Source organism: Astyanax mexicanus, chromosome 4, assembly GCF_023375975.1.
Source record: "Astyanax mexicanus isolate ESR-SI-001 chromosome 4, AstMex3_surface, whole genome shotgun sequence".
NCBI classification, from domain to species: Eukaryota; Metazoa; Chordata; class Actinopteri; order Characiformes; family Acestrorhamphidae; genus Astyanax; species Astyanax mexicanus.
In genome coordinates this window covers 17,296,545-17,314,501 of record NC_064411.1, presented here as the reverse complement: position 1 = coordinate 17,314,501, position 17,957 = coordinate 17,296,545, and the positions used below count along the sequence as shown (strand labels likewise).

Here is a 17,957-nt window from a genome sequence, read left to right as displayed (position 1 = left end):
CAGTTTAAAAGCTTTAATAATTATCTCTGCAGTGATAAAATAGTTGTAGTTGTGCTGCTTTGAGGAAATTAGTGCAATTTTATTCTATAAAATATCACACATTTAAACATTTTTAAATGTTTGATACTTTTTATAATAAAAATTTGTTTTTAAGCTTTTTTACATTTAAGACTCTGTTGAGTGGCTGAGATTCAGAGCAGATTCTGAACTGAGTTTTTCCTCTATAGAGATTCTCTGATTGCTCCTTGCTCCTGTACAACTCCAAAAAATAGCACTTACTAATTGCTATGGAAAGATCAGTGCTGTTGTTAAAGTACCATTCTGGTAGAGTTTTTAAAAAAACATACTTTAAAATATTATGGTTACATTTTCTTTGCATTTACCTTCTTGATGTCCTGCAGGTTCTTGAAAAGGAGATCGTTCTGCAGCAGATCTTGTTTGTTGCTCACCTTGTCTATAGAGCTGGGCGATTAATCGATTTTATCGATTAATTCGAATTTACAGTTAAGGACGGTTTCACCACCGACGTGCCCCTGTGAGCTCCTGTCCCACAGGCTTAGCCCCGCCCCTCTCTCCCCCTCCCTCCCGCACGCAGACCCCACACCTCCCTCCCTCCCTCCCGCACGCGGGAGCAGAGCTTGTGCCCAGAATTGGTTCGGTTTTGCCGCGTAGGACGTGGATAGACCAAACAGATCCTCACTGTGTGTTTAAAACCGATTGCTTCTAAACGAAGCAGCGCGACAAATTTATCTCTATACCTTAAACAGAAGCGTGTAGCGGAGTGGGAAAAGAAAAGTATTTCTCCCAGCCGAATGAACGCAGCAGCAGCACACCATCCAAAGTAAAACAAGCATTTATAGAACATTTTATAGAACACTGGCACTTATTTAAAAGATTTGTTTTGCAATTCAAGCCCAATGGGGAAAAGTCTTTGCTTAATAGCATATTAAATTGTGTTTTCTATTTTGTAAGTTTTATCAAAAAGGGCACCATTTTATTTTTTCTATTTTTTTTTTTTTGAGGGAGGCTTTATTTATTTATTGTTTAAGTTTGAGAGTGCATTGTGTCAGTACCTAAAATATGTTGGAGAAAGCTTTCTAAAAGTTACTGGACGTTCTCACTGTTTACAAGGTAGTCTGTTTTCTATTGGTTGAGAGACAAGAAGAGGATCTACAGTAAAGGGCTCATTCTCATCAGATGAGGATTCATTATAATCAGGATCCTCTCTAAAGTCCTCCTTTTTCTCAGACACATTCTCCTCTATGTCTCTGTCATGGTGAAAGAGATGTGAGAAATCCTCACTGAGAGAAAACCTTTTCTTAGACGTCCTTTTCAGTAGAGAGAGAGAGAGAGAGCAGAAAGAGAGAGAGACAGAACACATAGAGAACTGGTTTAGAAGCTGCTGTGAAACCTTTTATATCTCTGCATTTCCACTATGTTGTGTGAACAAGATGTTTTCAGGAACAATATATTCCTCCACAGAATGAGAAATATCAAGTTCTCATGAGAATTATGTTTTCCCCGCCCCCCTGTCGTGTGAATTGTTAGTGGTTCTTGCACTAATACAGTTATAATTATGCTATTTTAGGGATCTATTTTTTTTTTTGAAGATTATAAAATAAGACGTCATATTGACCTTCACATCATTCAACACAAATGTGGGTCAAATTCTGATATTTTTTATGTTTTATAAAGCTAAAATAGCGTGGGGTCAAATTTATCCCAAACAACACTAATGTATACAAAATGTGTAAAAGACACAAAAAAACATCCCATTAATTTTATGTTTACCCAGTTGTCTCTATTAAAAGAGGAAAAGTCACCAAATATGAAGTAAATAAAATGAGATTAACTTATTTAAATGCGTTAAACATTGAAAGGGGTCAAATTGACCCCAAACATAAAAGGAGGATTAATTGACTCAAGCAACCAGGGGTGTTTGTTTTATTTCCACACAGAACCTGATATAATCTGTCCCAAATAGTCTCAACATCAGTAACTTCTTCCTTTAATGTGTAAAAAAAGTTCTGTCTAAATTGGCTACTATTTTGTAGTAAAATGAGAATGCTTGCTGGACTTATTTTGGAAAAGTTAAAAAAGTTTTTTTTATCATTCTATGAACAAATAAACTCAAACAAATCCATTTTATTTTTTTACAAATAATTAGTTTAAAAACTGAATTTGCAAAAAAAATTGCATATGAATATTCAAATGCTTTTACAAGTGTGAAGTACCCTTCTATACAGAAATCAGGATGGTTCATTGTGATGTCAGAGAGTGATTTTACAGGGAGTAGGTGTGAATGACCTCAATTTATGGAAAGCTTTCAGAATACATAAATAGTAAGACTTTAAACAAGGTGAACAATAAACAAGATCTGCTGCAGTACGATCTCCTTTTCAAGAACCTGCAGGACATCAAGAAGGTAAATGCAAAGAAAATGTAACCATAATATTTTAAATGTAATTTAGATTTTAAAAAAGTGTCTACCGGAATCAATGTTACAACAGCACTGATCTTTCTATAGTAATTAGTAAGTGCTGTTTGTTGGAGTTGTACAGGAGCAATCAGAGAATCTCTATAGAGGAAAAAACCCACTTCAGAATCTGCTCTGAATCTCAAGCCACTTGACAGAGTTGAGAATGTACAAAAGGTATAAATATTTTTTTATTCTATAAAGTATCAAACATTTACAATGTATTATTTTTAGCAAAGTAATAATTTATAAATATTTGATACTTTTATAGAGTAAAAAATTTACTAATTTTCTCAAAACAGAACAACTATAACTGTTTCATCACTGCAGAGATAATTATTAAAACTGCTTTTAAACTGCAGTTTTAATCCTTTTTAATGAGATCTGTGTGTAACTCCAGCATCAGTAGCAGTAATGCTAGCGAATTTACTGAATAAAAATCATTAGTTTCAGAAAATGGAAATATAGGGTTTGTTTTCTTTCCTATTTTAGTGAAATACTTTGTTCTACTTTGTAAAATTAAAGGAACCCCCCAGAGAAGTAGTTATACAGTGTTTTAAATGAGAGTTTTAGCTGTTTAGCTCCATTCAGCTCCATGCATTGAGGACTCCCTCGCGGGCTCCCTCTAGCGGTGATGGGGTATAATGTGATATAGCGGGGGAGGGGGAGCTTCCGGGGTCTGTAGCTGGAGCGGAGGAAGAGCAGAATCAGCTGAACTAAAGAAGGTAGAATCTCTCTCTCTCTCTCTCTCTCTCTCTCTCTCTCTTCAACACGCTGTTCTACATTCACTCCTACACCAACACCACCTTCAGCACCTTCAGCGTGTGCAGCATTTACACCACCAGCACTGGATCTTCTCCTAGTCTGACTCTGACCCACAGACACAGGAGGGGGGTTTGAGTAGGGGGTCGTGGAGCTGGGGATGGGGGGGCTTTACAGATCATACACAGGATAACGGAGCCTCACACTCCTGCCCCCCCCCTCCCCCACATCACTAACACACACCTGAGATAAATCTGAACTAAATCTGAGATAAATGTGGGTTAAATCTGATCTGGATCAGTCATAAAATCAGGGTCTCCAAACACACAGTGGTCCAGTCTCAGCATGGATCTGCTTCTGGGTTCAGACTGATAGCGGATCAGAACCAGAACAGATCCTCCAGTTCTTGAGTTCTTCAGTCTGAATGTGGATCAGATCCGTTGAGCTCTTTACTCCTTATTCAGGGGGCGTGTGTTGGAATGTCTGGTGCAGCAGCATCTCCGTGACTTTCCCGTCAAAATAAAAGCCTGCCTGTTAAATATTACATTTAAAAAGAAATAATTAGTTTTAGAAATTATTGTAGTGAGGTAAGGGTCAGGCAAGACTGCGTAAAGTGGAATTTCACTTTGCCACTAGTGTTTTTATAATAATTATTAGCTTAATGATTTAACAGAAAACTCACTATTTTACTGTAATAATAAACATAATTAAAAAATATTTTTTAAATGTTCACAGTATCTTTAGCTACACTGTTTTATTAAACAGCCCCTTAACTGATACATGTAATAATAATAATAATAATAATAATAATAATAATAATAATAATAATAACACAACACATTGAGAGACTTGATATTGTGAAAGAAGATATATAAAAATCATATATTTTATCAAAATGGAAAAAATGGGAATAAACTGAATATAATAATCTGATATTTGGCTAAAATATTTACTACTGAAGCAAGTGCAGCACAGTAATAAAGTTCTACTGTAACTATATTAATATAATCTAATTAGCCATTTGTTTAATGTATTTTAATGGTTAATAATGTCTAAACTTGTCTTCTAAGAATTAATTAAAGCAGAACTTAATAATTTTACAACGTTTATTACTGTTGTAAGTGTAACAGAGTAATAAAATACCTTTGTTTTAGATGAACTTTATAAAATGAGGCATTTAATGCTGTTAAATGAAGTTTTGGCGGCCCCTGCTGTTTAGTGGTGAACTGCAGTTACGCTACGTTTGGTCTTTCTGAGCCACCGTACCTCAGCAGCGGTCTGTGTGTTCCTGTGCTGCGGGTAGGTGCTGAGCTCCGTGTTTTATGAATAAATAGTGGTTAAAAACATGTTTTAAGTTAAAAATACTGCTATTAATTCGAGTATAAGACAGATTAAAAAGTGTTTTTGTAGAGAATTCACTGATTTAGGTAATAGTTAAGAGTTTATGAGCTTATTTCTCTCTTCTCTGTTAGAAGTTAAGTGAGACTAACACGAGGCTCAGTTTTCCCTCCGCTGTCTGTACCAGCAGAATTATAGAATATCAGCTAATCCTATTATTTTTTAATATTATTATTATTATTATTATTGTTGTTATATTATTATTATTATTATTATTATTATTTGAGAGATTTTTGTTTATTCATTTAGCAGTATATCAGCTAGTCCTATTATTGTTATTATTTTTTATTAATGATAATTATTTTGATTTATTTATTCAGCTCTGTCTTAACTGCAGATGCCACTCGGGTAAAAAGGGAAAAAAAAGTACATATTGTTTCCCAGTTATTACATGTAATGAAGGATGCACAGTTAATTGATGTACACTTATTGCAAGTGTTATCTGTATTTTAAGGATTTTGGTAGATATGTCAAACAATATTAAGCAATGTTTAATAAAAGTAGCATAATAAAGAAATTCATTATTTAATTTACTGACAGCTTTTTTTATTCTAGGCGAATAAACAGAATATATTGATAAACCGCAAAATTGTTTTACCCAGCAACTCTAGTCAAACCTCTAAAATCCACTGGTTTTGTTTATTCTCCTTGTATAAATCATGCTGTAAGTGGCCAAAATAAATATATTTTTTTCTTTATAATTCTACTTGCATTTAAAAATATTGTGTTCTGAGTCAGAATATTATCATAAAGTACCAGCGCTAAACTGTGTTTCTCAACAACACTCTTAATATGGACATTACAAACAATTCAAACAAGAACCTGATTTCAGCTTTGTGAGGCTATCAGAATATCCTAGAATAAAATAACGTTAAATTTGTGTTCAAACCCAGTTACTTAGCTGACAAGCTAAAGTTATCAGCGATTGTTTATCCGGGTAGCTAATGTTAGGTAGCTAGCTAAAGTTGCAAGCGCTTTATAACAGATAGCTAATTTTAGCTCGGTAACTAAAGTTACCAGCGTTTTTTAACCAGAATCTAATGTTAGCTTGAAAGCTAAAGTTGCAAGTATTTATAACAGGCAGCTAATTTTAGCTAGCTAGCTAAAGTTGCATCTAAAGCTTGCTTACTAGCTAAAGTTGCAAGAGCTTTATAACAGTTATCTAATTTTAAATAGGTAGCTTGAGTTGCAAACGTTTTACAATCAGTAGCTAATGCTTGCTTGCTAGCTAAAGTTGCAAGTGCTTTATAACAGGTAGCTAATGTTTGCTAGTTAGCTAAAGTTACCAGCATTTTTTTTTATCAGTAGCTAATGTTAGCTTGCTAGCTAGAGTTGCAAGCGCTTGGTTACAGGTAGCTAATGCTAGCTTACTAGCTAAAGGTACCAGCGTTTGTATAGTTGGTAGCTAATGTTAGCTAGTTAGCTAAAGTTGCAAGCATGTTATAACTGGTTGTTAATGTTAGCTAGCTGCAAGCATTTTATTACTGTTAGTTAATGTTTGCTAGTTGCAAGCGTTTTATAATCAGTAGCTAAAATTTGCTTGCTAGCTAAAGGTTCCAGCATTTTTAAAAATTGGTAGCTAATGTTAGCCAGCTAGCTAAAGTTGCAAGCAATGCCTCCCCACACCATTACTGACCCACTGCCAAGTCAAGCAGTTATTATTGTCAATACTGCATATGTACAGGACATACAGACAATTGAAATTAAGTTGCTCTCCTTCCCAGGATGATGAGTGAGTGTGTGCTGGGGGCAGCATTGGGATGGGGGGTGGAGCAGGGTGAGAGTTCAGCCAGAAAGCATAGGTACTGAAGTGGTCTGTGGTCCCCACCTGCAGAACGACTCCTTTGTTGAGTATGTTTTGTTAATTGAAATTGATTGTCAATCAGTGTGGACAGTTAATTTCAAAGAAGTTTGATTTACTTGGAGTTATATTGTGTTTAAGTGTTCCTTTAATTTTTTAGCAGTGTGTATATATATATATATATATATATATATATATATATATATATATATATATATATATATATATATATATATATATAAAATCACTATTTATAATGGTATTATTTGCCAGATGCACTTGAACTCCATATAAGAAAATTAGGTGAAATCAAAATAAAGGTAAATATAGTTTTGAACCGTTTGTAGTTTCATTTTTAGTAGGTAAAAAATATTTTGTTTTAGGTAATATTGCCCATCTCTATGTGAAATGCTGAAAAACACTTCATGGGTTTAAATAGTCATATCGCTTTTCAAATCTACAGTCTTTTATTTACTAAATGTGTAGCTACATTTCCAAGACAACTAATAAGAAGTGATGATATTTAAGGTGGAATTGAAAATTCAGGGAAAATGTTAATTCATTAGCTAGGCTGAGCTAACGTAAAATGACTAAAAAACAAGATACATATTGTTCAGATAGCTGGTTTACAGGCTTAAGTAACATTTAGTTAGAGTTGATGAAATTGTGGGGAACGTTAGCTTCTGTAAAACTGCAGCAGGTCTTGGAGCTTCTGCTGCTCTCTGGCTCCGGAGATGAAGTTGGGCTTAGTTTCAGCAAGCCAGGAAATTACAGATATTTATAAGCAAGATATTTATAAGATAAAATGTCACCTTTATTGTAAACAAAAAGGGAAGTCAATATAGTACAGTATTAATTATATGGATTAGTGTATTTCAGTGTAAAGTGAGATACTAAAGTAGTAGTCAAACATGGTATTCAGTAGTGGACAGCAGCAGAGTTTATGCTACATATATTTTGTGGCTGCAGCCTGCTGACAGTCTGCTGCAGAACAAGCTAAACTCCATATTATAATGTCTATGGATTTAGAATAGGACAAAAGTACAGAAGCGTTTAAGGTAATATAAAAGTGTCCCAGTATGTCCCATATAGTGTAACTGATTTAGGTAGTTCTCTTCAGTTAATTAATAAGCTTTTATTTTAATACACTAAATTATTTCTTTTTTTTCTTTTCAGAAATTAAAATATTATAGGATTTCTCCTGAAATCTATGAAAGAGGTGAAACACAAGCCATCCTGAGGAATCTCCAGAACACGCATAAATTGTTTGATACATTTAACAGACAGAGGAAACAGAGGAAAGTCCCGACATGGAGAAACATCAGCACTCTGTCAAGAGTTTTACTAAACAGAGTGATCTCAAAAAACACCAGCGCATTCACACAGGAGAGAAACCGTATTACTGCTCAGACTGTGGGAAGAGTTTTACTCAACAGAGTACTCTCAAAATCCACCAGCTCATTCACACAGGAGAGAAACCGTATCACTGCTCAGACTGTGGGAAGAGTTTTACTCTACAGAGTACTCTCAAAATTCACCAGCGCATTCACACAGAAGAGAAACCGTATCAATGCTCAGACTGTGGGAAGAGTTTTAATCAACAGAGTACTCTCAAAATACACCAGCGCATTCACACAGGAGAGAAACTGTATCACTGCTCAGACTGTGGGAAGAGTTTTACTCAACAGAGTACTCTCAAAAATCACCAGCGCATTCACACAGGAGAGAAACCGTATTACTGCTCAGAGTGTGGGAAGAGTTTTAATCAACAGATTAATCTCAAAATACACCAGCGCATTCACACAGAAGAGAAACCGTATTACTGCTCAGACTGTGGAAAGAGTTTTACTACACAGAGTAATCTCAAAAATCACCAGCGCATTCACACAGGAGTGAAACCGTATTACTGCTCAGACTGTGGGAAGAGTTTTACTCAACAGAGTACTCTCAAAATCCACCAGCTCATTCACACAGGAGGGAAACTTTATCACTGCTCAGACTGTGGGAAGAGTTTTACTCTACAGAGTACTCTCAAAATTCACCAGCGCATTCACACAGGAGAGAAACCGTATCAATGCTCAGACTGTGGGAAGAGTTTTAATCAACAGAGTACTCTCAAAATACATCAGCGCATTCACACAGGAGTAAAACCATATTTCTGCTCAGACTGTGGGAAGAGTTTTACTCAACAGAGTAATCTCAAAAAACACCAACGCATTCACACAGGAGAGAAACCGTATCACTGCTCAGACTGTGGGAAGAGTTTTACTCAACAGAATCATCTCCAAAAACACAAGTGCAGTAACACAGGAGAGAAAACTATCCCAAATTTGTTTCACGGCAATTAAAAGTGCAAATCCTAAATCTTTCAGACAGAACACCTTATCCTACACTAATGTATTACTCTATCACTTGGGACACGTTCCACCAGAAACAAATATGAACTGAATTTAACAATCGATTTTACAGGTTCAGCAAAATTATTCTTATCCAGGGATGATGTTTATTGAATTTCATGTTATGTTTTCTTGAATGTTCGATATTCCAGAACATTCTGCGTGAGACAGAGCTCAGTTTTTAGGGTAGTTACAGTAAGAGTTCAGCTCTGAAGAAGGGAATGTCTTTCAAGTTTGAACTACGGCATTGCCAGAGCTTGCTCCAGACATTAGATTAGCATTAGATTAACATAGTCTTTAACATTTAGATGTCATAGTTGTTAGGAGGAGAGTAGGATTCTTGCAACTATACGATTTTGTTGCTGGAACACCCACTACACCCACTTTGCCTATTTTTGGTGGCCTAATGTAATTTAATAACTTTCCCCACCTGAACACACACATACCACAAACCCCATCCAGGATGCATTGGAATTAGAATAAAAGCCTTTGATGACTCTTTTCACAACTCAAACTTACATTTCAAATTACATATCTGACTTTTTCATCTCTCCAGTCCTCTCAAGAGACCTAAATGCTAGTTGGGTAAACCTTGTACATATTCCTCCAGCAAACACTAATTCAGACAACCGTCAAACTTTGGACTTCTACGACCTATAATAGTCACCATCTGTGACTGTCTGCCAAATGAGGTGGACCAACAGTGCCATCACCAGGACGAAGACCCAACTGCAAATATAATATAATTCAACTTGCTAAAATCCACAGAAACGCAATCCACAAAGAGTTACTGCAATTTAAGAGTTTATGCTTGGTTATTCCTGCAAAGCATTGAGAAAATAAGACTCATTTAGTTAAAAGAAATGTTCAAAGCTTTGGATTCCATTCCTTGCCTTGTAAGCTGAAATTCTGTGGTGTAAACTGATCTCTCTCACACCCGTCATAAATTCTGATCAACAGACTAAGAGCCAGGCAAAGAGAATTTTTCGCAAAGATGAACAAATAAGAATATACATTAACTAACTAAAAAGTTATTTTACAGAATATTTACTAAATAATATGCCACTTCTGGTATATGGGTTTAGATGCTGTCCTGATTAAATTTTCATACACAGTCAAGTCTGAATCAACAGATTTAACTAGCATTTGATAATTTTGCTTTATTTGGTTATCAGTGGTTTAACCATGTTTGTGTTATCTTTTCAGTTATTTAACTGGGTTTAAATAAAAACATGACTGTTTTCTTTTTGACAAGGTACCATCCTTTGTTTCTTACTTCAGGATTATCTGGAATGTTACCAACCTGTTTGTAGGAAAAACACATAATTTACATTTATTGAGACTCAATTCTAAGATTGTTTTCCTTGAATTGATCCTCATGAATCGGTACGCTGAATATTGTATTTTGATCCACTGTTTGATTGAGTTTTGTTTTGGTTTAGTCTATTAATTCAAAAAATATGAAATCTCAGAAATTGCTCCAAAACCAATGAAAACACAGACACGTAGGTTGCTCCTCCCCCAAAGCCCACAGAGCCAATGGTAGCCTTAAGGTCCAAACAGATTCAGTCAGAGAGTGACAGACAGAGTAGCGGTGGAGAATAAAAGTGGAGAGTGTCCAGGATTACGGATGGATCAGTTCAGTTCAATCTTTAGTGGTTGTTGAGGAGTTTGGAGTTTAGCTCCTTTGGTTTAGCTTAGCATTTTAGCTTCAGTTTAGCAATAGCTTAGCATTCTTATTGCAACTCATTTAACCTTCTTTAAGCATATTAATACTAGCTTTCTTAGTTAAGACAACTAAAGCAATTTTACGATCTACGAAGCCACGCATTATGCATACAAAGTTTCAGCTGAATAGAGACCGTCAGACTCAACCCAGAAGCCACCAGTCCGGAAGCGACCAGCAAGCCAGCTGAGAGCGAAGGGATTTTCCCGTGGGTTCTGAAGGGGCTCCGTGCTGACACCAGGAAGTCAAACCATCTTGCAGACAGACTCACGTGATTCTTTCTCAGGGTGAAGAAACAGACGACCACGCTACAGACGGACGGCACCAATGCAGGCCCACTTTAACGTCTCAGAGTAAGGCAGAGCTGACAAATGGTTTTGTGCTGGTCATAGTTTGGTTGAATCCATTATAAATCTCCCTGTAGTATAGACAACTTCTTTTCAGTTGCTTGGTTGTAAATAAGAACCGGCTTTGTAGACTTAAAATAACTTAGTTCATCCTTTAGAAATCCCAACTTAATAATTTCCATTAGTCTGACAAGTTATTCCTTTCTATAACGATATTATAACATGATTTTATTTTAAATCTCATTTACCTTCATGTGATTTGATATCTAATGGCTACATTTATGACTTTTTAATGGATTATTAACTCATATCTGTGTGATTTAATAAAATTCTTTTTATATTACAAAACCTGTAATTTCAGTGTGTTTTCTGGATAACTTGGTTAGGAAAATTACTGTTCCTGGTAGAAGAAGACAGAAAAGTCAATTAATTTAACATCTTAATTAGCACCAGGTATTAAACTGCTGAGCTCGCTACACTGAACAGATTTCAATTTAGTTACGCATTCTATACATGTAAGAATGCATGAAAACATTGTCATTCTGCCAGATTTCTGAAGCTTTTTATAGACCGTTTCAGATGAATATTCATGAGCGTAGGAAGTGACGTAGCTGTTCCTAGGACACTTCCGTTTAGCGTAAACAGCGTTCAAAACAGTGCACGTAACTTCTTAATTTAAACCTTATAAATGAATAAATAAATTAATGTTGAAATAAATACATATATAAATAAATGCACACATAAATTAATAAATAAATTAATATATAAATACATGCATAAATAATTGCATAGGTAAATATTTATATATTTATTCATTTATATGTACATTTATGTATTTATTTATATGTGCATTTATTTATTTGAACATTTATTGATTAATTTATTTATTTATCTATTTATTTATTTATTTATCACTGCTAACCTGCCATGCAGTGTCGGCTCACAACTTTTCCCTCATTTTAAAATAGCGCCACCTGAAGCGTCGAAGGAACAGACATGCGCAGTAGCTTTGCTATTGTTTTCCTTCATTAAAACGGTCTATAAAAGCACTTCATCAATATCTGCTTCTTGGCACCCTCCAGTACCACAAAAAAAAATTTATGTTAGCGGGGGTCCTTTGAAAACTCGTCCAAAGGTGCCTTCAACAAAGAGATCTTCACGGTATCTGATCTGAGATTCATCAGCGTATGAAATGCAGGGAAGTACACTGTATTCATGAACATGAAGAAACTCAAGTAAGAATGTATGTTTACCTTTTAGTTTAAAATGGATTTTTTAGGCCATATTTATTGTAGTTCTACTAACAAGCTGGAACCACTGTGAAAACATTGGAGGAACACTGCATTTTGTGGTGCATCCTAGAACTGATGTTGGCTTGAACTTCTGACTGGACATTCAAAAATGTCTGCATCTGTTCCTTAGAGTCCAGTAATTCCGTAGAATGAGCCATGACTGGACCCTCAAGGTCAGAAAGGCCTCCTGCATCTGGGTGGGGGCAATGCTGACTTGATATTGATTATGTAGGCTGACTGCACATTCTAAACTTTTGGAACGGAGAACTGAGCTTGTATGTGTGGAGGAAATTGGCATACTGAGTTGTGATGAGTATAACTTGAGTCAAGCCAACTAGTAATTGTAAATAGAAAATACATTTATTGGGAAAAGACAAAGACATACATACAGGGTTAGGACATACAGTTTACAAGACAAACACAGAGGATAGAAAGATAAGAGCACGCTCTGGCTCTCATTTTCTTTACAACCAAGGATAACGGAATTTTACTTTTTGCTATAGGAACATGCATAACAACTTTTTACAGCTTGGGTTGCAACATTAGGGTCTCCTGCAAGCCTTGTACTTTGTTACATTGCTGTGGTCTTTGTACTTTGGTACATTGTTTGCTCTTTTCATGTTGGCCATCAGCGCATACTTAGCCTCTCTCCAACTAATTGAGACAGCTAAGTTAATATAAATTTCTCACATTAACTCACCTCAACATGCCTTCTGCAATCATTAAGTCCCCCGTGAGCAATGCTAAAATCGCTGTTACAAACTGTAAAGCGGGCAACGCTTTCATTGTTCTTTACTTTTATCAGACATGGATATAATTTAGAGTACTCAGAGGTGAAATGAGTTTTATATTTTTTCTTTTTGGAAGGCCCTGCCTATGCTTCCCCTGCCTCCTCCATGATCTGCTTTCTCTCACTCACTAAACAAATCCCGTCCGGGAGGGGGGAAAAACACTGCCCGCCCACACTAATAACTGATTGGTTGTCTCACAGACTCTTAGCAGAGAACAGGCCAATCAGAACCCTCTCTGTTTTCTCTCTCTCCTTTCCACACACAATGAGAGAAAAAAGTCTGTCGCCTGTGTGCGCGTTTGTGTGCAGTGCACTCTTGGGGCACTCGTTCTGAATTCCGGGAGATTATATGTGAATCAGGGAGCCACTACCGAAATGCGGGAGACTCCCACAGCTTCAGGGAGACTTGGTTTGTCTGCATTGCAAGTCTGTTTTGCGAGCATCGGCTAAAAGCACTGTATTTCGGAATGTTGGGGGAGATCGAAGGTGGGCTATTCAACAAAAGTTTATCCTCGTTATTGAATGAAAACTAGTTATAAAAGTCCATGTATATAACTTCTCCCCTAAACTAAAAAGGAGAAAACAGGGGACGAAAAAACAGATTATGGGTCAGATTAGAACTGGATTTTTATGTGAAAAGACATTTTTAAGGCCTTATGCCTCTGTAAAGGCTGGGCTGTCAATAGAACAAATAACGCCTCCCTCATAGAAAATGTTTACGATGATTGGAAGGCGCTTAATTAGCTGATCAGTACATTGTGTGGAACGATGAGCTTCTCCATATCTTCTGTCAAAAGGAGAGTGGTGTTGCTTCCCACAGAGACTCCAACCACCACAATCCCTCTTCTGTTTTTTTCTCTGGTTTCTGCAGGTAAAAATATTTTTTCCAGTTTTCACCATTAGACAGTTGAATACCGAAAAATTACAGTATTTCTCATTTGTCAATATTTCCTGGGAGAGCACGGAAGAAATGACACTTTAATGTAATCTAAAGTAATCAGCGTACATCTTGTATAACAATGTGAGTTTGCTTTGCCCTTGAAACAACTCAACACACAACCATAACAACATTAACACCACCTCCTTTAAACAGCTGCAGTAATAATTTACCTCACAATATTCAGATGTGTAATTTCTGTAAGCTGCAAGAGGGCAAGTTCTGCCAGCGCTGCCTCTCTCCACAGCGCCACCTCGTGGTGCTTTCCCTCTTCTTCTAAGATCAGTTCACCAACAGGAACAGGCCCATCTCTAGTGGCTTGCATCCGGGTTGAAATTAGCTATGAAAAACATAGTGTTAAATAATGCTGTGAAAATACACTATAACCATACGGGGGACTAATTTTGTGGTACCACTTTAAAATAAGACTACCTTTATAAAGGGTTTATAAATGGTTTACAATTAGTTTATTAATGGTTACTAATTAGGATGTAAATGTCTTAAAAATCATTAATAGTCAGTTATAACACATACGTAGAAAGGGCAACAATGACCTGTTATGAAATAATGAACCCACAGCCATCTATATTGTTGCCCTTTCTATATATGTGTTATAACTGATTATTAATGATTTTAAAGCATTTACAACCTAATTAGTAAGCATTAATAAACTAATTGTAAACCATTTATAAACTCTTTATAAAGTCTTATTTTAATGTGGTAACAATTTTGTTTTGTGGAAGAATGTATTTAATTTACCCTTAACCATTTTATACACAGTCAAGTCAGAATATTATGACCAGCTCCATACACCATACACCTATGACCATACACTCACTGAGCATCTTTTTAGCTCCGCTGATCATAAAGGACACTCTGTATTCCTGTATCTGTTTCTCTGTGTACTTTATTATTAAGTTTGCTTGGAAAAGTCAACTTACTGTTCTTCGTAATCTTCTTCTTATTATTATCTTATTCTGCGCTCAAAATTTAATCACTATCTCCTCCTACAGCTTGTGACGTAGAAATACTAAATTTAGCAGTATCGTAGGACCTATACCCGATTAGGTTGCTTGTGCTTTTTAAGCGATATATCGTACGTTTTTCGTAAAAACTTCGTAAACGTGCACTTTTTTTCCCCATAGGAAATGAATAGGGGACAACTTTGAACATCCACATAGGTCACAATTTTTGAGATATGAAGACAAAAATCGGACGTTCTTTACGGAAATTTCGACGATTTGACGTTTTCGTACAATTGTCGTACGAAGTTTCCCCATAGGAATGAATGGGGGGGCCTTTCTCTCCCCTGCTCTTCCAGTACTGTGTGTGTTTGGAGGAGCTGCTGTATGGAGCAGGTACTGATCAAAAGTTTGGACACCCCGGCACCCCAGCCAGGGCTTAGCAACCAGTTAGCAACACCTTAGCAACCACCTGGAAAACATTAGCAACTGCATGGCAACCACTTTAGAAATGATAGCAACTGCCTAGCAATCAAATAGCAACAGTTTAGCAACCACCTGAAAAACGTTAGCAACTGCCTAGCAACCACTGAGCAATCATATGGAGTTTGTTAGCAACTGCCTAGCAACCATGTGGAATATGTTAGCAACTGCCTAGCAACCACAATAGAAATGATAGCAACTGCCTATCAACCGATAGCAACAGCTTAGCAACCACCTGGAAAACGTTAGCAACTACCAAGCAACCACTTAGCAACCACTTTAGAAATGATAGCATAAATATTTTAATTCCAATTTAGTCAAATAAACATTTTTACTGATTATAATTTTGCATAAAGGGGATTGGAAAAAGAACAGATAAAGGTAATATATAAGATGTAAACAATATAGGTAAGATTGTGATATCAAGACTTACATATTCTTATGTATTCTTAAGTATTATAAAAATGAAATAGAAATTATGAATTTCAAGATAAAGCGCCACCTACTGTACCCACCCAGAGAGCATAGACATCTGTACTTTTAAATACTGTGCATAGTATTTTGATTGTAAGTTGCAGCCATAATTATTCTGATCAGCTCAGATATTTTGTTTTGATGCAGGAATACGAACCCTTTTTTATGTTGCTGCTCTCAGTTCTCTGTGTAGCCATGTGTTGGGGTTGTTGCTTTGTCTTTAGCCACATAGGTTAGGAGATGATAAGGAGATTCTGAGACCTCTGGTGGACTTTGGTAGTTCACTGGTGGTGCTTGGCAGGGTTCTCCGTGCAGCACCTCGACTGTCCATTGTGGCTGTTGGGGTGTTGTTGTCCCTCAAACAGAAGTACAGACAAAAAATGGATCATTTGTGATTAAAAGTAATTCCATAAATGTTGTTCTAAGACACTATAGGGTGGGCTTTAATTCATATTAGCCCCCCCCCCCCCCCCATATCAAACCCACTCCAACGCCCTTGATAGCAACAACCGCGACGTCCACCACTTGCCAGCCCCCAGGAGTTTGGTGATACATTTCACTCGGATGGGAGACTCCTTTTTGTAGGGCGTCGTCGGCCGTGAAAACATTCTGTGTAAAGAAAAGAGCACAAACATACAAAATAACATGTTTATACTGTTTAATTCATTATGTTTCACTTAATTTATTGTATTACCCATGATTTAACGGTTCATATTCTAATATTTTATTAAACTATATATTATTAAACTGTTTTTGGACTAAGTGGGGCTATTTTGCTGTTATTGTTCTGTTGTGTAACGCTTAGCACTGATTAAATATTACATAATAAGAAATATATATGAAAATAATTAAAATGGATATTTTCCTACTTAGCAGCACTTGTGTCCCCATTTTAAAGTGTCTGGGTGGAAACAACACCACACATCTCTGCCAAGCAATTAAAAAAGATATATTTTTATTTATTTTCATATTATTTAAATAGTACCAAGCGTTACATATACAGAACAATAACAGCACAATAGCCCCACAAAACCCAAAACAGTTTAATATTATGGTTTATTCTCCCAACCAATCAACAAATAAAATATTTGCATATGAACAGTTGAATCATGGGTAATACAATAAATTAGGTGAAACATAACAAATATTTTATATTTAGTCCGTTGTGCTCTTTTGTTTGCACAGAATGTTTTCACAGTCGACGACTCTCTACTAAAAGGAGTCTCCCATCCGGGTGAAATGCATCACCAAACTCCTGGTGCCCCGGGCAGAGGACCAACAGTTGGTGGACGGTGCGGTTTTTGGGATGTCAATCAGACACATTCCTAAGTGATTACTTATTGGATAGAAAATGCTGTGTGGTAATCTGAAATTCTGTGCTGAGTATTTGTTTATAAACAGTCTGACACTCTTCTGAGGTAGAAATCAGACAAAGAATAAATCTGCTCTGGGAAGTCATTGATTCTGACCCCCCTGAAGATGAAGGCAGGGGAGAAAAAATAAAAAAATTCCCGCACCGACCGCGCCGTCTGCGTCCTTAATAAAAACTTTTAAGAACCAGGGAATGGCGAATAGTTTTATACAGTGCATGTGATAATGTGGTTTACAAATCAGACATTAAAGATAATGAACGTCTAGCATGAACTATTATTTATATCGTCTCATTGCTGTGTGCATCTGTAACAAAACATTTATAGGAACTATTAAAATAAAGAAATAGATTTGTGAGCCTGTACATACATAAGTGTAAATCATCCAATACAGTGTTGGACGAAGTTTATATCACACTATCGTTTGTTTTGTTACAAACAGTATAAAAGCTACTGCCTGTGGCTAAATGGTGGAATGCCAATACTTTTGGCTGATTGAGCTGTGTGCAAAAACTTTTGGTTAAATGCTAATATCCAAATACTTTTGAATAAATGGTGGTGCAGCACAGATATGCATCTTTATGGTTTAGTATATCTTCAGCCCAGCAGTGTAAACTCTTAAAAGCAGAAACTGTTATGATCATAAACCACAAGCACATGTCTTTCTGAAAAATGCCAATTATAAAAAATACTTTCATAGTGTCACGAATGACCCAGGCAGGGAGACGAGGAGGCGGACACAG

General features: G+C 36.3%; 3 protein-coding genes across 5 annotated transcripts in view; 2 read left to right on the top strand and 1 right to left on the bottom strand.

The window, feature by feature from the left end:
• LOC125801319 (zinc finger protein 585A-like) overlaps positions 1 to 11,270 on the top strand; it is an 86,046-nt gene extending 74,776 nt beyond the window's left edge. The window contains exons 1-2 of one of the 3 annotated variants that reach the window (XM_049477849.1): positions 3,128 to 3,201; positions 7,614 to 11,270. In XM_049477849.1, coding sequence (XP_049333806.1) covers positions 7,748 to 8,785 — 1,038 coding nt within the window. In that variant the 5' untranslated portion in view covers positions 3,128 to 3,201; positions 7,614 to 7,747 and the 3' untranslated portion in view covers positions 8,786 to 11,270. Of the gene's footprint in view, positions 1 to 3,127; positions 3,202 to 4,286; positions 4,538 to 7,613 lie in introns of those variants that run through there. The other 2 variants (XM_049477851.1, XM_049477850.1) reach the window with 2 other exon arrangements.
• The window catches only part of LOC125801678 (zinc finger protein 160-like), a 289,977-nt gene that overhangs the window by 115,868 nt on the left and 156,152 nt on the right, over positions 1 to 17,957 (top strand). The window lies entirely within an intron of this gene.
• The window catches only part of LOC125801360 (zinc finger protein 239-like), a 151,085-nt gene that overhangs the window by 7,061 nt on the left and 126,067 nt on the right, over positions 1 to 17,957 (bottom strand). The gene's annotated exons all lie outside the window — the stretch shown is intronic.